This window comes from Carya illinoinensis, chromosome 4 (genome assembly GCF_018687715.1).
Source record: "Carya illinoinensis cultivar Pawnee chromosome 4, C.illinoinensisPawnee_v1, whole genome shotgun sequence".
NCBI classification, from domain to species: domain Eukaryota; kingdom Viridiplantae; phylum Streptophyta; class Magnoliopsida; order Fagales; family Juglandaceae; genus Carya; species Carya illinoinensis.
Window position 1 is genome coordinate 13,231,243 of NC_056755.1, and position 21,877 is coordinate 13,253,119.

Below are 21,877 nucleotides of genomic sequence, written 5' to 3' on the forward strand. Positions count from 1 at the left end.
TATGAATAGCCCTAGATAGATAGAGAGATGCGGTAGTCATCAAGGCCTTTACGGAACTGTATGGAAAACGGGTCAAATTTGGTTGATCAGATTACGAAGTCACGACATTTTCGGACCGTACCAGAATATTGATGTTCTTGCTCAACGAGATCATACAAGAAGGAAAAAAAAAAAAAAAAAACAGAGGAGAATGAAGGCTGTTGCCAAGTCTCAATGAAGACAGATTTTCATAAATCTTAAATGCTTCATCAACTTATTTCAAGCAAGAAAAGTTTTATTCTCTTTTCTTTAATTTTCTTTTGATGTATTTCAATAAGAACATAGTTGATTTTAGATTTGTTATGAACTAATTTTATTTTTCTAGAGCTTTAATGTAATTTAGCTTTAAATACACAATTTCAATTTCAAGTTATTTTATTTCTATTTTTTTTTTCATGTTGAATGTTTATCTTTGAACTTATTGCGTACAATTTTCTAGCCAATTATTATTTAATTTATTGAATTATAATGAAACTGAGAGGTAATTTGTGATTAGAAACTTTTAGGATTAAACATCATTAGTTAAGCGAAAGATAGAGATACTTTACTGTAGGGGTGAAAATTTAAACCAAAAAACTGAGAATTGGCCCGGACCGATTTTAAACCTGTCCGATTCAGAACCGGTTCTTACATTTTAAAAACCAGTTAAATTCAATCCGATTTCGATTCTTGACTTTCCGAGACCAGACTAGATCGGTTTATCAAATATATATAAATTAATTTATAATATTATATAAAATATTATATATATAATTTTTTTATATATAATTATATATGAAATAATTTTATATTACAATTTATAACATAAAACTTTAATCTCAAATATGAACATTTGTTTGATCATATAATATAAAATATATATATTAATTATATTTTATGGCCTGATAAATTTTCAACATATTCCTTTTGATAAATATATAATACATTAGTAATACTAATATATATTAGTATATTAATTACATATTTGCTTTAATTAATTAGTATACATTAGAAAATTATATATTTATTTTTATGACATTGGTATTTGATTAAAACCGAAAAACTGGATCGAACCGATAAAACTTGAAGTATAGGTTTGAGAGGGTAACGGGTCCAAAATCGATTATTAAGAATATAAAACCGGTGTATACTAGCTTGATCTCAAAATTTATACAAAATCAAACTAAATTGGACTGATTACACCCATACTTTACTGTAGCTAGTGTGATTTTAGATTAAGAAAGTTCAAAGAACTCAATAAATCTTCAAATAATTTAATTTATATAGAGATATGATGAATTATTAGGTGGAGATATTTATAATGTTACTCGAGAGAAAACATTGAATAATTAAGGGATTTCTTTTTCGTCAACTTGAAAAATTGGAATTTTATAATAAAGATTAATAAATTGTGTGAGATTAGTTAGGTGAAATCAAAAGCTCTAGATTTATTTGTATTATCTCTACAACCTTAAGTTTTATTCTCTTTTCTTTTACTCTATTTTTGTCAAGCACTTAGTTTAATTTAGGTGATAAAATCTTTAAAACTTTGGATTTATTTCCAAATAGTAAATAATTTGGTAAATTTCACTACTAAATAGCATAATTAGTCCTTGTAGGTATGGCACTCTTTTCTCTAAAACTTTATTACTTGTTGCGATTTTATTTACTTGCAAATATTTTGCCCATGCTACTGAAAAGTATGATAAGAAAATAGATGATGAAGACCACACAAAAGAAACTCCTCAAAATATATTTTTTTCATCACTCCATTTTGTCGATGAGTGATAGGAGCAGAAAATTCTTGATGAATGTCATATTCATCATAAAAAATAAAAAAAATTAGAGTTGTCAAATTTCTTACCATGATCATTGTGAATTCTATATATAGAAAGATCATTCTCTATTTGTAGCCTCTTGAATAGCTTCTTGGCAAACTTGAATACTTCAGATTTTTCCCTTACGAGGATAGTGCAAGTAAATCTTGAGAAATCATCTATAATGACCATGATGTATTTCTTTCCTCCTAGACTTTCCATTTATGTAGGATCCATCAAGTTCCTGTGAAATAGCTCAAGTGGCCGAGAGGCAAAGATTTCTATGATCTTCTTATGTTGCGCTCTTATTTGTTTTCATTCTTGGTAAGATCCACAGGTCATCTTCTTTTACTTTGAAGAATTTAGGCAAACCTACGACAGGTTTCTTTTTAGAGATCTTAAACAAGTGCCTGGGGTTGAGATTCATACAGATCTTAAGTTGTGGCCAGATGTGTCCATGGAAGGTTGCAGAAAAAGTAGAGATTCATCATTTTCCGTCCTAAAAATATAGACAAAAGAAGACCAACCCCTAAAGTCTTGAAAGATAAATTTGAGAGTGGAAAGTACTAACTAATTGTTATGAGAGATGTGCAAATGTCAAAAGTTGGTGACAATAAACTCAATGAATTTAATATGGGTTGGTGCTACTATGACAGTTGGGAGCTCTGGTGGGCTCCCCGCCAGTACAATTTTGTGTATTTTATATATATATATATATATATATATATATAAATTTTAACATTTTAAAATATTTTTTTAAAAAAAATTTATAAAATCATTAAAAAATACTTTTTTAAATACAAAATTTAAAAAATTAATAATTAAAATACCAACATTAGCATCCAGTGGTAAGCCTAGCATTATTCTTTAATATTATCATGAAAATGTTACTGTCATTTAAAATAAATTTTGAATTAACTCATATGTTTAATAAGAAATATCTGATATATAGAAAAAAAATAAATTATAAATTAACATAATTTAATATGAGACAACATATTATATTTAAAAGTTTGTTACTAATCATTCTCACATACCATAAACTATACTTATTTTATTTATTTTTTAAAAAAAGATTTGATTTTATTTTTTTAAAATAATTGAATTTTTCTACTCATTATTCATAAACCAAATATTTGGTAAGATAAAAAAATAAAAATTAAAAAGACTATATATAATGTGTTGTGTGAAAATTATGAGTAATTATTTACAATTTGACGTATAGCATATTCATTTTCTATTTTTTTATAAAATTAATTATTTAAAGTTAACAATAACCATCCTAATTTGAAATTCAGAAACTATATTAAATAATAAGATAAACGATATTTTTAATTTTATGATATATAAGTTTTGCACACTCTCTTTTTAAAACAAATCTAAGACTTATTATATATATAATCAATTAACTTTTAATAATAAATTTTATTTTTTAAAAAATATAATATATATTTTAAAATTGTATCAAAAATTACTTTATTAATAGACGGTAGATGTCAAATTTATCTATTGTTTATAAAGGAGTGAATAAAAAAGAAAAATTTATTAAATAAAAAATGGTCGCCGTTTTGAAATGTCAAAACAGCAACGTGTTGGTAATGGCAGAATCTAGAAGGCCATGAAACAAAGAATGTGGATTCGAGGAGTCCCCTCCCGGTGGTCGTAGAGAATCTTGATCTCTCTTTCTATATAAACAGAGTTCCCCACCGCTTTCTCAGTCTCCGTTTGGCTCCAGTTTTACGCGTTTTCTTCCTCAAGGCCAAGGATTCGTGATTCGCTCCTCTACCTCAGGTACATTCTATATCTTACTATTTTATTTATCAAAACATGTCAAACCAGGATCGATCTCTCGGGATTTTCTCCAATTGAATATGTGGAAGTTTTCTTCTTCTTCCCTCTATTTTTTTTTTTTTTTTTTTCCCCGAGTTTTGGAAAGGAGCTTTGATGGATTTCCCGTGGGAGTTTGAAAGTTGCCTTTGGTTTGTGAGATCCGATTTCTAATTTTGTTTCCTCTGCTCGAGGATTTCAATTGGTACATTTTATCCTCGTCAACTCTTATTATTTTTCAAATTCTTGAATATATGTGTAGGCATATTGTGGAGTTTCTATCTGATTTTTGGGATTTAGGCCTTCGGCTTGCGGTTAGTTTTGGAGACCAATTTCTATGCAAACTTAGAAGACTTTTATGACTTTTTTAACGGAAGCTTAAACAAATGGAAATCTTCTTTGTTGATTGCTTCGATTTCTTAAACCTCATTCTATCGAAGTCGGAGTCGTTTTGATTTGCATTTTTTGTCATGTTCGTGGCTGGTTTTGTGCTCTGATGTGTTTCATAGGCCATACTAATTGGTCCTTGTTCTGGTTTGTTTAGGTCTTCTTGATCGATTTTATTTACGATTCATAAAGCATCGTGTTCTGAACTTTTTGATTCAGTAGTATCATGGCCGAGGTATGTAGTTCTTTTAATTTTTATCGTTTTTATTTTATTTTTTTTAAAGGTTTACCGTCCTTTGTATGTGTGTTTCTTCTCCTCTTGTGTTCTGCAAGTTCTTATGTATTAGTTCCTTGAACTTGCGGCAGGAGGGTCAAAGGGTTACCTTGAATGTTTATGACCTTAGCCAAGGACTAGCTGGGCAGCTTTCCACGTCTTTTTTGGGGAAGGCTATTGAGGGTGTATGGTGAGTGCACGCATTATTGATTCATGGTCATGGTACAGATGTGGCAGTACCTTTGATAAGCATGATATAAGTTTTATGTTGGTGTGTATGGAGTGTGTAACTGACATATCAAATGCTGATACACAGATCAGATAGGTGTTAACTAGTTCGTATTGGTGTTGCATTTTTTGTTTAATCATTGTGTGCTTCTCTTTAAATATTTAGGCCATTTTTCCTTCTAAGGATATGTTGAATTGATGCTTCCAAGGATTATTTGTGGTTTTCGTTTAAGGTTTATATATCCTATATGTTTTACAAGAAGGAATAATTGACTCTGGTTTAATACTTTAATCCAAGACATTTTTTGTAAATATCTTTTGCATGACAGGCACACCGGAGTTGTTGTTTACGGTAATGAATACTACTTTGGGGGAGGCATACAACATGCTCCTGCTGGATTGACACCATATGGTACACCGATTAGGGTTGTAGAATTGGGAGTTACGCATGTGCCAAAGGAAGTATTTGAAATGTATCTTCAGGAAATAAGCCCTCGATTTACTGCTGAAACATATAGCTTGCTCACACACAATTGCAATAACTTTAGCAATGATGTTGCTCAGTTTTTGGTTGGTGCAACCATTCCAGACTACATTCTTCAGCTTCCTAACGAAATTATGAGTAGTCCAATGGGAGCACTTATCTGTAAGTTATTATTGACCTCATTTGTTGTTCTCCTTTAGTGTGAGATGTTAATAGGTATAGACATCTGCTGTGATATCTTTTGTTTTAATCCCAAGTAGCTTAGTGGTCGAAGGTTCTGCATCTTCCTGTGATAATTCAACCTACTGGATGGTGGGCTTATTTTATTTTATTTTTTTGGCTGGATAAATTTATTTTTTGCTCGAAGTTTCTGTTTGAGTTAATGTTATTTGCCACCTGCCTTCCTCCTGTGCGCATATGGAGGTGTTACCAGATTGAGCGAATGGTATTCTTAGTGCTATGGCCTTTTGTAGAATCTCCCTACCTTGGAGGGTTACTCGAAACTTCCATTTTTCTTGGTTCTATCTCTACATTTCTTTATTCATTGCTTTCTCCCCTTTCTGTGGACCCTTCCCCAGTGTGAATGGGTTTCCAATTCTATGCCTGTTGATAAAGAAATTTCTCAAATTAACAAAATTGAGGAAATGGAGTTATATTTATTGTTGGTTAATTCGTGGGAATATTGTTGTCCTTTTTTTTTTCTTACTTGATCAGTAAATAAGCAATATTGTCCTTTTGTCTTTAATCGTTAGAATTTATTTTGCAGTGCCCATGATACAGAATCTGGAGACAACAATGAAATCTGGTGCTGTTCCCCAAGTCCCACAATTTAGGCCTTCGATGGGCCAGTCTTCGCGACCGACCACAAACATCAAAGCGAGTGATAACAAAATGAAATCTGTAGAGAAACGGTCCAAGTCTGAGAAGCCAAGGACACCCGAAAACACAGTGCCACCTGCTGTCAAAGTTGCAAAGGAGAAATCTACAATCAATGGGATTGCGGGAGACCCACTTGGGAATGCTCGGAGCAAGGTGCAGAACGAGATAAGCAATGAATTCGCTGCAATCATGGCAACAGGGACATTGCGTGCAAGTGAGGCTGCTGCGCTGGCAACAAGAAGAGTTATGCAAAGATATCAGAATATAAATGCAGCAATGCCAAAGAGTTAGTATCTGGAGGAAACATATTCTTTTCAAGAGGACTACTGTTAATTTCTCTATTGTGGGTCAAGACCCAATCTATATCGACATTTTATGGTTTGACTCGATTAAGTTGTGCCCAAATTGTGGGGCATCTAAATTTAAGCTTGCTTTTATCGATCTGATGGAAAATACTTCAGAATTGAGCATGAATACGATATCATTAAGTTTGACGAGGTCGTGATTTTTATAATAAAAGTGAAGAGAAACTGACAGCCAAAGGTGTTATCTTTTTTTTGTATTTTTTTTAAATCTAAGACAAGTTAAGGAATATGCCAAATTAATGGGAATTAGACTAGAGAACTCGGAAATTCAGCCTCTTTTTCCAACAAGCTTCTGAGGTGCTTAAACAAGTTATCTGGGAACTGAACTTGTTCTGTATTTCTTGCATTAAACCTTCCAAACTTCGTTACCTCTCCAAGAAATAGAAGAGTATTCCTTTGAATAGAAAGTTCCAACAAGGAAATACAAGCTTTTGGGTGTTGGGCAGGTGCTATTCAGTATTCACATAGAAGAAGGTGTCTGCAAGGCAAGAATGTGATGAAAGTTATGCTTATCTTAGTAATGCATTTTTAGGATAAATTACACCTTGCATGTCTTTTCTTATTACATAATAAAGAGGATGCTGCATGTCGTTCTACAGCAGCTACATGCAATTTGGATAAAGGATGGTTAATTGTTTTATTTTGATTATTTACATTTTATACTATTATTTCATTCTTGGTAAATATATTTGTAATTAGTAGATTCTGTTAGAGCACAATGCCTATATTAGTTGGGTGTACTGTGTAAATTGGGATCACACGAAATACATGAGAATTTCTTCAGACTTGGCTCTGCAACCCGTCTTCTTCCTCCGTTTATTTTCGATACCTTACATGGTATCAAGAGCCTAAGCGCCATCTCCATGGAAGAACAACTTGAAAGCTCTACCGATTCCTCTTCTACCCACATCTCTACCCATTCTAACCCAAACACTCGTGCCATCGATATGGCCCGATACCTAAACTTGAGCAATCCCAATAATCCTTTTCGACTAGATAATGGCGATAATCTTGTCGTTATTCTGGTCACCGATTTACTCACCATAGATAATTACATCACTTGGTCGTGTGCTATGCGATAGGCACTTCGTGCCAAAAATAAATTGGGATTTATTTCTAGTGATATTTCCAAACCAATCGACTCCATGGATCCTCTTCTTCAGCTCTGGGAGTGTTGCAACAACATGGTGGTGTCGTGGATCCAAAATTCCATCAATTCTTCTATCAAGTCGAGCGTTGTGTTCGTTGATGATGCGTGCGACATATGGCTTGACCTTCAAGCCCGATTCTCCCATCAAAATGGTCCACGGATTTTCTAGCTAAAGAAAACTCTAGCCAGTCTTACTCAAGATACAGACTCTGTAAATATCTACTATGGTAAGCTCAAAACTCTTTGGGATGAGCTTTCAATTTATGATCTGATTCCTATGTGTACTTCTGGCACTGCACCAACACTCCTGGATAGATATCAACGTGACTGTGTGTTTCAATTTCTCATGGGTCTACATGATACCTATTTCAATGTCCAAACCCCCTCCCACCCGTGACCAAAAATTTTTCCCTCATTTAACAACAGGAGCGACAACAGCAACTTATTTCCCATAACCCATCCCTTGATTCCATGGCCTTAGCCATCAACTGATCCTTTGCACCACATACTAGAACCATCAATTAGTCCAGAAATACCCTTAAGAAAAGACTGTGCCTATTGCACACATTGTAAAATTTCTGGTCACACATTTGAAACTTGCTTTAAAGCTGGAAATGGAGAGCCCTCTATCTGTTCACACTGTAATTTGTCTGGTCATACCATGGAGAGGTGTTACAAATTGCATGGTTACCCACCAGGTCGTAAGTTCTTCACCAAAAGCACCAATTCCGTTGCTCTTGCTAAACAAACTACATTGTCCCATGCTTTTGACCTTGATAAGACTAGTGATGGAAGAGTGGATTTAACCCAAGCCCAGTATCAACAACTACTAGCTTTGCTTCAGCCAAGGGATTCTTCCGCTACTGCTCAACCTCCTTCACACCTAATTCAGTCCAATCTCACATCTACCAATCTACCTAACCCGCAACCCAACCTCTCTGGTATTTCTCTTTGCCTCTCTACATGCGCACACATTCCACTTCACACCACAAATATTCCCTAGATCATTGACACAAGTGCAACAGACCACATAGTCTGCTATACCTCACTACTCACAACTATCACTGCTCATGTTAATGATTCTGTTAAAATGCCAAATGGCATTGAAGCCTCTATCACTCATGTTGGCTCTGTCCAACTCACTCCATCAATTTGCCTCCATGAAGTTTTATGCATACCATATTTCCAATTTAATTTAATTTTTGCAAAAAAAACTGGCCGCTACTTTCACTTGTTGTCTAGTTTTTTTGTCTAATTGTTACCTTATTCTGGACCTTTTATCTTGGACGACGATTGAGAAAAATGAAGTATGGAGTGGCCTCTATCACTTCTTGAGCACTGAGGTCTCTCCCTCCACTTTAACCAATAAACATTCAACCTTCTCCATTGCTCCATTCACTGGTTCAGTTTCTATTTTACCCAATATAGATGTTTTTGACCTATGGCATTGTCGTCTAGGCCATCCTTCTTTTCCATGTATTAATCTGATTATAGATCCTATTGTAAAGAAAGATGTTTCATCTATTAATACAAAACCTTGTTGCATTTGTCCATTGGCTAAGCTCCATTGATTGCCATTTCCTCACAGCCAACATAAGACCTCTAAACGTTTTGAAATAATACACTGTGACCTATGGGGGCCTTGCTCAACCATTGCATATGATGGTTTCAAATTTTTTCTAACCATAATTGATGACTACACAAGAAGTACTTGGTTGTATTGATTACACCCAAAGAATAATGCGGTAGTTGTAGCACAACTTTGTGGTATCAATTCCACAGGGAGACAAATTAAAAGAATAGCAAGAGGAACAAAGAAACTAAAGAAAAATATTAAATAAGTAATGGAGAATAAAGATTAATTTTAAATGTAAGTTAAAGTGAAGCAAAGTGATTAACAGAAAAAATACTCAAATTTGACGAACAGTAGAGCGTCGGGAATCCCTTGCACAAATCTGGTATTTTAATTATTCTTAATTCATTGGATAATTCAATTAGGAACTCAATTTACGAAATTTTCAATCGGAAGGTATCGATTTATAAACCAAAATTAAATCAAATTTAACCCTTTGAAAAATCATTCACCACTTTTAAGATACGTAAATTACTACCCCTATTGAGAAAAATTCAATAACGACAATATATTCAGGGAGTAATATTGTAGCAAAAAACTAAATCAATATAAATAAATAATTGGTCTAAACATAATTAAAGAACTAATCCATTCAATAGAAAAAAATATGATTGAATCCATAAATAGAATAAATTCTATGATTATTCGGAGAAGAAAACATAAACGATGAATTGAAAATGATAAAACAAAAGAGTTTTAACAATTGAAAATCGAATACATAAATTAATAATAAATTAGAAATACCATCTAATGTGTAAGTTCATCCATAACCCTACTTGAAAATTTAGTTACCCATAAATATATTGGACAACAAAAATCTTAAGAGAAAACTGAAGCGAACGGTGGCCATGAAAGTGATTTTCTCCTCTTTTCAAATCTACCTCTTGTGCTTCCTCCTCTTCCCCTCCATTTCATACTAATGATATGCTTATATAGGGTAGGAAAGAAACCCTAATGTCCTCTTAATTTCTGCATAAAAAAATCGCCTAAATTTTAGGACTTATCTTGGCAGCCACATACATCTTTCAAGAGTTCGAATTTGGAAATCCTTATTAGAGACAAAGTTATAGCCATTTAAGATAGATTTCTAATGTATTAAGAACCACATCAATCCGATATATGAGTAAAAAGATACAGTCAAAAGACTAAAATATGTCCAGACTGTCTCCTAGCGAATTTCGAACTTGGACTTCTTGTGGTTTCATTTTATGATTTTTTTTCTTTTTCTTTTCTTCCAAATTGCTCTCAAACCCCATGAATGTCCTCCTTTAAATTTGACTAGGCTTGACTTGCTCTTTTATAAATTCTGAAATTAAACATAAAAAAACTGCTTAGGAGTATCCCAACGTAAATAGAAATTCAATTTAAGAATACAGATTAATTCCTATGATTTCTATTCAGATTTTAGCATTTTAGTTCAATAATAGGATATTTAGAGTGCACTTTCGTACACTCATCACAAGTTAAATTTGATTTAATTTTGGTTTATAAATCTATACCTTCTGATTGGAAATTTCGTAAATTGAGTTCTTAATTGAGTTATCTAATGAATTAAGAATAATTAAAATACCGGATTTGTGCAAGGGATTCCCGACGCTCTACTGTTCGTCAAATTTGAGTACTTTTTTCGTTAATCACTTTGCTTCACTTTAATTTACATTTAAAATTAATCTTTGTTCTCCATTACTTATTTAATATTTTTCTTTAGTTTCTTTGTTCCTCTTACTATTCTTTTAATTTGTCTCCCTGTAGAATCGACACCCCAAAACTGTGCTACAACTACTGCATTATTCTTTGAGTATAATCAAATTTTGGGGCTGTTACCGGGGAGACAGTAGAAGAATTGTGAGATAGTTTTTCTTTTCAATAGTTTGTAAAGGCGGTAACTTCGTTCCCTCTTTTAGCTTGCTGCATCTTTATTTTATTTTCTATTTTTTTTGTAGTTTTTTTTAGTATTGCGTTTTTCTCTACCTTGCATGCATAGTTATAGAGACGCCTTGAGTCGGTTTGCTTGTAGACCTGTGTTAGAGTCAGAGTTTAGTTTTTCTGATCATTTTTTTGATAATTCTTATAATTTTGAGAAAATGAGTGAACACGAAAATCAACTCACTAGGACCCTTCAGGATTACCTCCACCCTACACGCACAGCCACACCATCTTGTATCATGTTTCCAGCTAATACTCGCCAATTGGATTTTAAAACAGGGATGATACAATTACTCCCTACTTTTCAAGGCTTGGATAATGAAAATTCATATGTGCACATTAGGGAGTTTGAGGAAATAGTTGCGACTTTTCATAGTCAAAATGCAACTGATGATATTGTGAGACTTAAGTTCTTTCCTTTCTCTTTGAATGATAGATCTAAGAGTTGGCTATACTCATTAAGACCACGATCTATTGGGTCATGGAATGAGATGACTTAGGTCTTTTTTAATAAATACTTTCTCCAACATAAGACCAATGCTTTAAAAAGGCAAATCTCCACATTTGTACAAAAAGACAGTGAGACTTTGTATCAGTCTTGGGAGAGATTTAAGGAGCTATTGAGTATGTGTCCTCACCATGGATATGAGAATTGGCACTTAGTATTTTTATGAGAGACTTATACCTAGAGAGCATCAATTTGTGGGGATGATGTGTAATGGTGAGTTCTTACAGAAAGATGCTGATAAGGCCATAGAATACCTCAATGAGCTTACTGAAAAAGCTCACACTTGGATTGAACCTAGTGCTACTGAGAGCACAAATAGATCACGACCTACAGGAAACCTAAATGGTGGTGGAATTTACCATCTCGGGGAAGCAGATAACCTAAAGATTAAGGTTGAGATGCTCACTAGGGAGCTAGAGATGTTGAAGAATAAAGACTTAACGCCAACACACATGGCTAATCGTGCAGAGTCTTTTGGACCATGTTTTGTGTGTGGCGGGTTAGATCACCTTGCCCAAGAGTGTCCCACATTTGCTGAGATGAGATAGATGTATGAGGAACAATGTAATGCTTTAGGTATGTACATAAAGCATGTTGCACCTTTCTCTAATACCTACAATCCTGAGTGGCGTAATCACCCTAATTTTAGTTGGAAATCTGAAAACTAGCAGCCTGCACAACCCCCTAAATCATATCCTGCACCATATCATGCACCTTCATCTTCTAGGAGTTCTTTAGAAGACAATTTGCATGCTTTTATTGAGGCACAGAGTAAAACTAATCAAAATTTTGAATCTTTGATTATGCAGGTTGTTGAAAAAAATAAAGAGATAAAGAGTCATATATCCAAAATAATGAGCTCCTTGAGTGTGAATGAGCGTGACAAGTTTCCTTCTCAAGCTTAATCTGCACTGGTATGCAAACTTTGGATCCTAGTAATGAAATCTTGGAGAACCTCAGGCTAGTAAAGATTAACTTTCATCTTTTACATATTATTAAACAAGTTCACACTTATGCAAAAGTTCTTAAAGATTTGTATATAGTTAAGAGGAAGCACCATGTTAAGAAGACAATATTTCTGACAGAGCAAGTTAGTGCTCTAATTGAACAGCGAATTCCTCCTAAGTACAAGGATCCTGGTTGTCCAACCATTGCATGTAATATTGGGAATCATGAGTTTGGGCAAGCCTTGCTAGATCTAGGAGCTAGTCTTAATTTGATGCCTTATTCCATTTATTTGCAGCTTGATTTTGGTGAAATTAAGCCTATTTCTGTTGTGCTTCAGTTGGCTGATCATTCAGTTAAGAAACTGAGAGGAATACTTGAGGATATTTTGATCCAAATTGACAAGTTTTATTATCCTGTTGATTTTTTAATTTTGGACACTCAATCAGTTGTTGAGTCAAACTCTAAAACTCCTCTCATATTAGGTAGACATTTCCTTACTACGGCTAATGCACTTATAAATTGTAGAAATGAGTTGATGAAACTATCTTTTGGAAACATGACCATGGAGGTCAACATTTTCTATATTGAGAAACAACCAACAGATGATGAGTGCCACCAAACGTACATGATTAACGCACTCATAGACAAGGGAGTTCACATAACTCATGATTTTGATCCCCTTGAATATTCCCTTGTGAATTCTGAGTTTGATGCTATTAGTGATTCATCTGATGTTATTGATATTTATGTTGTTTTTGATGAAACTCAGGATTATGACACACAGGCTTGGCAACAGAAATTTGAGGAGTTGCCTAAGAAATGTGGAAAACAGATTCCTGTAAGTATGAAAGTACCAAGAGTTAAATTGAAACATTTGCCCAAGTTTAAATTCTATAAGGTTAAAATGAAAACGTTTCATGATAAAAATAATCTTAGGAAGAGGTTTGAACCTAATGATCGAATCTACTTATATGATTTTGGATTTCACAAGCACTAAGGAAAACTTCGATTTAGGTGGACTGACCCATTTGTAGTGAAAAATACTTTTGAAAATGGGGTGGTAGGAATAGAAGATCCTAAGTATGGTCGGATCTTTAAAATAAATAGTCAACGCCTTAAAGTATTAATTGATAGACAAGTTCCGGAAGTGGAAGACATTCCACTTGTGGCTCCGGTCTATCAACCTTGACCACACCACCCATGTATGTTTTTCTTTATTTGTTTTGTTTTGTTTCTCTTTTCTCTTATTTTCTTTCTTTTCTTTTTTTTTTGCTGTTGTTTTCTTTGTTTTTGATTGCAAGATAATTTCATTTCGTCATTTCAAGTTACCATCTTTGATGCTTAGCGAGCTACCATCGTCACTCATCAGGTATATTCTACCATTTTCAGTTACTCCCCGTTCAAGTTTGATTCTTAAACATTGAGGACAATGTTTCATTTAAGTTGAGGGTGGTGGTGTAAATTCAGTATTTAAAATGCTTGTTGAAACTCTGTGGCATATTTTTATGTGTCAATTTTTTTTTTTTTAATTTGCATCACATATGCATCATTTTCACATGTGTACTCATTCTCATTTATAATTATTTTCGTGAATTCACCAAACCCACCATAATTATTTTTGCTGAAGCATTCACAAAACCCTTAATGCGCTTATCCAAGTTTTGTGGTAAGATGGTAGTTTGACACATGTAACTAGAGAACTCTTTTGCTTAAGTATTCATGTGAGTTTGGAGAGGATTGAGAGCATACAAATGCAGCAAATTGTGATAAACGTTCATTGATCTGTTGAATTAGGCACTTCTTTTGAGAATATCATTACATGGTTTGTGGTACAATGATGGATATACTTGGGATATGACGAAGGTTAACTTAGGATTAACGTTTGACCCTTTCAAACTATCATTTTCCATCATAGACTCCTAATAGCCAACTTTGAACCAATAAACACATGTAGCTTTTTTTTTTCATATGCCCATATCATCCATGCCTCTCTACATTGGAGTATAACCTATACATTGAATTTATTACCCTTTTTACTTCCAAGTGTATACTAGGTGTGAAATTTACATTCTCTTTCTTTATTTTATCATTTTTTATTAAAAAAAAAAGAAAAAAAAAAGAGTACAAGTTGCATTCAATTGAGTGAGCTCTCAAAAAAAAAAGTTGATAGAAATGGAAAGAATACAAAAGTGGCATGTGTTGGTCCATCAAATTGTTAAAAAAAAAAAAGGAAGAAGAAAGAAAAGCATTATTATTTGATGATCTGAAAAGTTGGAGAGTACATCAAGTGAGAAGTATGATCTATTGAGATATTTAATAAAATTCCATTTGTATGTATTTGGAAGTTTTTGAATCCCTTTTATCCTTTTTTTTTCATATAGTCCCGAAACCAAGTCACATTACAACCTTTTGTGTTGACCGTTCTGATCCTAAGTAAGCTATTAGAAAGACTGGTGGAAGTTTCATTGGTTAGTATTCCTATCATAAGATCAATGTTTGTTTGTTGCTTGTACATAATTGCCTAATTTTTCATGAGTGTGTATACACCTATTGTCAACTCCATAGAAAGAGCCCTTACACGAAACACTATTATACCCATGAGTTATGGAGTTGAACATTTTGCTTGAGAAATTCTTGATATTGCATGTGTCAAAATTAGTAGTACGATGGTTATGGCTTGGAGAACACACACACATACTCTGTGGATTGCTATAGGTGGATTGATCTTGATGGGTTATTGGATTCCTTAAATTGTTTTGATATGTGAATCTGGAAAGTGTGACTTGATGACCTTTATGTGTGATTTTCTTTGGGCTCTTTCGTTGTTTTGATATGAAAATTGCTAAGAACTAACAATGAGTAAGTTGGAAGATGTGATGAGTGTGCGAAAGTGTACTCTAAATACCCTATTATTGGACTAAAATGCTAAAATGTTAATAGAAATCATAAGAATTAATGTGTATTCTTAAATTAAATTTCTATTTACATTGGAATACTTCTAAGCAGTTTTTTTACGTTTAATTTCAGAGTTTATAAAACAGCAAGTCAAGCCCAGTCAAATTCAAAAGAGGACATTCGTGGGGTTTGAGAGCAATTTGGAAGAAAAGAAAAAGAAAAAAAAATCACAAAATGAAACCACAAGAAGTCCAAATCTGAAATTCGCTAGGAGACAGTCTGGACATACTTTAGTCTTTTGACTGTATCTTTTTACTCATATCTCGGATTGATGCGATTCTTGATGCATTAGAAAGCTATCTTTTTTTTTTTTTAACCATAATTGATGACTACACAAGAAGTACTTGGTTGTATCTTCTCCACAATAAATCAAAAACCAGAAACTACATCACTTCCTTTTCTAACTTAGTTGAAAATCAATTTAACCACAAAATCAAAGTTTTATGAAGTGACAATGGAAGTGAATTTCAAATGACAGATTTTTTTAACACTAAAGGCATCATATATCAAAAAAGTTGTGTGGCCACCTCACAACAAAATGGTATTGTGAAAAGAAAACACCAACACTTACTTAATGTCGCTCGAGCATTGAAAATATAAGCAGGTCTTCCACTTGAATATTGGAGTGATTGTGTTTTGATAGCCGCTTACTTAACCAATCGAACCCCCACTCCCCTTCTTCAAAACAAAACCCCTTATGAACTTTTATTCAATTCAAAACCAGTGTATGCACACATGAAAACTTTTTGTTCACTTTGTTTTGCAGCCATACTTCCTCATGGGAGAAAAAAGTTTGACCCTCCGAGGTCGCATGTGTATCTTTCTTGGCTATCCCTTTGGCATCAAGGGATATAAACTCCTTGACCTTGGCACCAACTCAACCTTCATATCTCAGGATGTTGTTTGCCATGAGACAATATTTCCCTTCCACTATTTTCCTTTCAATTTTTCCCCATCCTCACATAATGATCTTGTTTTTACTATACCACCCATCCTTACATAATGACCTTGTTTTTACTAAACCACTTCCAGACCTCCTTGACTTTCCCCAAACAACTCCTCAAACTTCTCCTTTACCCTCCCAAAATAATTCTGGACAGCCCACTTCGTCTTTAGAAAACACAGCATCCTCATCTCACACTTCTCCCTCCACTTCTTCCACACATCCTTCTCCACCTTCCCCTCCTAAACCAATGTTTTTGATACCGTACCGTACCAACCGGTACATGTCGTACTGGTATTTAGACCGGTACAGAAATATATGTATTTCGTACCAATAAAAATACCGGGTGTACCGGCCGGTACGGGGACTGTACCGGCCGGTATTCTGGATTTCGGCCGGAATATGTGTTTCGGCCGATACATAAATTGAAATTCTGAAAAAATTTCAGCTGATTTACTATTATGGAAATTTTGTAATTTATGTGAAAGGTCAAGGTTATTTATGTCATTTACGCATTTAGTCTTTAGGTTTACTTTTACTCTTCCCTGTGCGTGGATTGCTTTCTCCTTTGTGCCGTGCAGTTGCAGCCCGTGCTCCTGGAGTCCTTCATCTCCAATTCTCCATTACAGGTAGCATAGATAAAAAGATAATAAATTAATAATTACTACTCATTAAATTGATTAGTTGCTTTTTATATTTTGGCTCATTTCTCTTTTTTATTTTTTTTTTCTCTTCTCTGATGATCTGATCTTGTTGCTGGCACTGTAATTTTTTTCTTCCTTCTCTTCTTGGCCTATGCAGTACACTTGCTGGTTTGCTTGTCCCATTTTACTTGCTGATTTGCTATTGTTTTGGTTGGCCATTCGGATTTGATGATGCAGGTATTTTAATTTTCAAGTTTTAACTTCTTGAATTCTTTTTTTTGTTAATCTTTATAAGAAATAAAAAAAAAAATAACATTTCATGATTTAGCAATAAGAATTAGCTATCTGATCTATTATCTAGTATCTACTCCCATATAGAATTTTTTTTTTTTTTTTCCCTTCAATTGCCTAAAAAAGAATAGAGATTTATTAGCCACTCATTAGGAGCTCAACACTGAAAATGAAAATTTAGTATAAGTAAAAGTAACACCATGATTTAAAAAAAAAAAGGATATTACCACAACCATGATCATCATGATCACGACCATAAGCACGGTAATTTTTTTGTGTCGTACATAAAATGCTTTTTTCTTTATTAGTATTAAGGTGTGTGTATCAACAATGGATATATGTTGTTCAACAGTTGTTTAATATTTATCATATGTCATTCCTCTTTAAAAATCTCCTACTTTAATTTGTGTGTGTCTAATTACTTGTTTTTAACATCATGGTCATCAATTAATATAAAAAGTTATCGTTACTCACGTACAAAAAAAAAATTATTGTTACTCTTTTAGGTTTTATAACTATATAAATCTATAAGTTATAACAGTTATATTGGTATTCATATGCAGAAATCATGATCATCACCACTCATGATCACAGTCATGATCCTGGTGTTTCTTCTATCAGCATAGTTTGTGAAGGGAGCTTAGACCTTGAAAAGTTTGAATCTCTCTCTCTCTCTCTCTCTCTCTCTCTCTCTCTCTCTCTCTCTCTCTCTCTCTCTCTCTCTCTCTCTCTCTCTCTCTCTCTCTCTCTCTCTCTGTATATATATATACACACACGCATGCATGCATGTATAGAAACTTGAATTTATTGAGGCTAATTAATTTACAAATGACAGCAGTATTTTTTAATCCATTTGATAAATTATGTTAAGTTTCAGTCTATTAAGTGTTGAACACTTAAATTTGAATAAGTGTTGAATTATGAGGTTGTTTTATAGGAGTATAAAAATGTCTAGTTGTCAATCAACCGGTGCTACATCTACAACACTTGCTCCTGTAAGATCAGAAGATCCAACATGGGCCCATGCACGTGCAGTGCCAGGGGCAAGAAATAATACTGAATGTTTATACTGTAATAAAATAATTAGAGGTGGCGGGATCACTCGATTGAAGTATCATCTAACTGAGATTCCAGACAATGTAGAGGCATGTAAAAAGGTCTCTGAAGATGTAAAATGGCAAATGAAAGAGTTGCTTGATGAAATGAAAAGAAGCAAAGAGAAGAAAAGAAAAATAAGCTCAGAGATTGGAGACGATATAGATTTAACATTTGATGATATTGATGATAGTAATAGTATGGAGGGACAGTCTCAGCTTTCAAAAGGTAAGAGGAAGTCGGGAGAATTTGGAACTAGAAAGTCAGTGGAGGGATTAAGTAGATTTTTTGCTCCAAGAACAACTCTTGGGGCCCAACCTTCAATTAAGAGTTCTATGTGTTCGAATGAGATGTTTGTAAAAGCAAAGATGGCTGTTACAAGCTGGCGGTATGATTCTAATCTGCCTTTCAATGCGGCTCAATCTAAGTTTTATCAACCAGCTATCGATGCCGTGACTGCTATCGGGCCAGGATTTAAGAGTCTTTCTTTATATGAGTTGAGAGGAAATTTGTTAAAAATGGCTGTAAATGAGATTCAAGATTATTTGCAACAAATTAAGAAGGTTTGGAATGACACCGGTTGTACACTAATGACAAATGGTTGGACAAATCAGAAGCAACAATCAATAATCAACCTTTTAGTTTATTGTCTGAAAGGTACAATGTTCTTGAAGTCTGTTGATACATCTGGCCTTAGAAAAGATGCTGAAACATTGTTTAATATCTTTGATGAGGTTGTTCAAGAAATTGGACCTGAGAATCTTATGCAGTTCATAACGAACACTGATGCAAGTTATAAAGCTGCAGGAAAAAAGTTACAGCAGAAGTATGGCTCTTTCTACTGGTTCCCTTGTGCAGCTCATTGCATAAACTTGATGTTAGAGAATTTTTCTGATCCAAGATATTTTCTCCTTATTGATGATACTATAAAAAAGGCAAAAAAGATAACAAAGTTCATCTAGAACCATGGTTGGGTTTTGGCATTGATGAGACAAGAGTTCACCAAAGGTCATGATTTGTGTCGTCCTGCAATTACAAGGTTTGCGACAAATTTTTTAAGTATCCAATGCTTGCTCTTGTTTAAGAAAGAACTGAGACAAATGTTTACTTGTGATAAATGGATTGCATCAAGTCATTCTAAAAGCATCATAGGGAAAGAGATAGCTGGAATTGTTTTAGAAGATAAAGAGTTTTGGGCTCAATATCAATTTATTGTTAAAATTAGTGAGCCTTTGGTTCGTGTTCTACGACTTGTTGACGGGGATGAGAAGGCTGCAATGAGATACTTGTATGATGCAATGGAAAGAGCCAAAGAGAACATAAAAGCAAGATGTAATAACAAAGTTAGTATATTCAGTCCATTCACCAGGATCATTGATTCTAGATGGGATAAGCAGCTTCATAGTCCATTACATGCGGCGGGTTGTCTTCTTAACCCTGGAATTTTCTATAGCCCCAGCTTTAAAAAAAAATGATGTTGTAAGAGGCTTCAACAGTTGTGTTATGAAGATAGAACTTGATCCTGATGATCAAGATAAGATCATTGCAGAACTTGACTTGTATAATAATGCAGTAGGTGAGTTTGGACATGATTTAGCAATCCGCCAACGTGATAAGCTTAATCCAAGTATTATCATTTATCAATATCATTTGTTAAATAGTGTGACTTTATACTTTAAATTTTATCTTATTTTATTTTACTTGCATTTAATTAATAATTTATAATTGCATTATTGTTATAGTTGCATGGTGGACCCAATTTGGTTGCGAGGTTCCAACACTTCAAAAGTTTGCTGTTCGAGTACTAAGTCAATGTTGTAGTGCAACTGGATGTGAGAGAAACTGGAGTACATTTGATTTTATTCATTCGAAGAAAAGAAATAGATTAGTACATAAACTTTTGAATGACTTAGTATTTGTTCATTATAACTTGAAGCAGCGAGAGAGGTAAATTTTTTTAATATTAATGTCTTTCAATTTTGAAAAAATATATAATATTTTTAATTACATTTGATTTTATTTTGATAGGAGCATAAAAAGGGAAGAGATGCTTTAAATCCAATCAATCTTGAAAATATTGACTTGATGGAAGAATGGGTAAGTGAAGAATCTGAGCTTCTTGATGGAGAAGATTTGAATTGGGCAAGTATTGAGGAGCCATTAATCTCACTAAATGAGGAAGACGTTGATAATGTTGGTGTTGATATTGATGATGGTGGTGACATTGATGAAAATATTTTGATTAACATGTCGAATCTTGATTCTTATTGTCTTTTTGATGAGGATGAGTGATTTTATTTAATGGTTGGATTAAGAACTTATTTAGTTTGTAACTTAAAACTTAAGACTTGTATTGAGAAGTATTGAATTTATGACTTATTTTGTTATTATTTTGGAATACAGTAAATGCTTATATATATCTATATATATAATTTATTCAAGTATAAACTATTCCGAAACGGTACACGAAATGGTGTCGGTACCGAAATGGTATCGGTACCAAAATATTATTCCGAAACGGTACCGGTACCAAAATATTTCGTTTCAGTACCTTGACCGGTACGACATTCGGTACGGTATTCAAAACATTGCCCTAAACCCCTCCTCCGCAGGTCAACTTGGGTAAGGAAAGCCACTCAGTACCTTCAACAATTTCACTGTCAACAGGCATCACTCCCTGCTTCCCCATCATTGTTGTCCAAGCTGAAAGACACTGTTTTAAGTAACAATTATTCCCTCTCTAACTATCTCACTTACCAGAAATTTTCTCCCTCGTTTACTGCTTTGACCACTTCAATGTCCTCTATTTCTGACCCACAAACATACAAACAAGCCGTTAAGGACCCTGGTTGGTGTGAAGCTATGAATTTTGAACTGCAAGCTTTATAACAGAATCACACTTGGCTCATCACTGATCTTCCTCCTAGCAAATAAGCCATTGACTGTAAATACGTGTACAAAAAAAAAATCAATTCTGATGGGACTGTTGAGAGGTTGAAAACTAGACTTGTTGCCAAAGGTTTCACCCAACAAGAGAGTATTGACTACACGGAGACTTTTTCTCCTGTTGTTAAATTAGTAACTGTTCGGGTCTTACTTTCAGTGGCAGCTATTAAAGGATGGTTCATTCATCAATTTAATGTTAACAGTGCAGTTCTCCACGGTAATTTGGATGAGGAGATCTATATGCGTAAACCTCCTAGATACACCAAAGGAGAACCTCACCAAGTGTGCAAATTGCTTAAGAGTCTATATGGCCTCAAGCAAGCTTTAAGACAATGGTATTCCAAATTCTCTTTCTCTCTTATTGCTTTTGGGTTTCATCAATATAAGGTTGATTATAGCCTCTTCACTAAGTTGGAGGGCAACTCATTTACTGCATTGGTTGTATATGTTGACGATATTATTGTGGCTGGAAATTGTTCTTGCTCTATTGCTTCTCTCAAAACTTTTCTCAATACTCATTTCAAAATTAAAGACCTTGGGTCTTTGCGCTATTTTATTG

At 33.8% G+C, this 21,877-nt stretch overlaps 2 protein-coding genes and 1 non-coding gene across 4 annotated transcripts; 2 read left to right on the top strand and 1 right to left on the bottom strand.

The window, feature by feature from the left end:
* The first annotated feature begins 3,416 nt into the window (after positions 1-3,416).
* LOC122307975 (desumoylating isopeptidase 1-like) lies at positions 3,417-6,450 on the top strand. Of its 2 annotated transcripts, none has more exons than XM_043121111.1 (5): positions 3,417-3,626; positions 4,207-4,284; positions 4,416-4,513; positions 4,881-5,197; positions 5,802-6,450. In XM_043121111.1, the coding sequence occupies exons 2-5, from the start codon at positions 4,276-4,278 to the stop codon at positions 6,203-6,205; spliced, it is 828 nt and encodes a 275-aa protein (XP_042977045.1). In that variant the 5' UTR covers positions 3,417-3,626; positions 4,207-4,275; the 3' UTR covers positions 6,206-6,450. The 2 variants fall into 2 exon arrangements, with proteins under 2 accessions (XP_042977045.1, XP_042977047.1); XM_043121113.1 differs by lacking the exon at positions 3,417-3,626 and adding an exon at positions 3,695-3,867.
* A 1,640-nt stretch (positions 6,451-8,090) lies between these two features.
* LOC122306256 lies at positions 8,091-20,664 on the top strand. Its single transcript, XM_043118688.1, has 7 exons — positions 8,091-8,370; positions 17,841-17,931; positions 18,215-19,307; positions 19,458-19,715; positions 19,882-19,999; positions 20,115-20,173; positions 20,401-20,664. Exons 1-7 carry the CDS (start codon positions 8,091-8,093, stop codon positions 20,662-20,664), a joined length of 2,163 nt encoding a protein of 720 aa, XP_042974622.1.
* Positions 11,527-11,634, bottom strand: LOC122308629. The gene has a single exon (XR_006242148.1). It is a non-coding gene; the product is annotated as a small nucleolar RNA R71 (small nucleolar RNA).
* Positions 20,665-21,877: the final 1,213 nt, after the last annotated feature.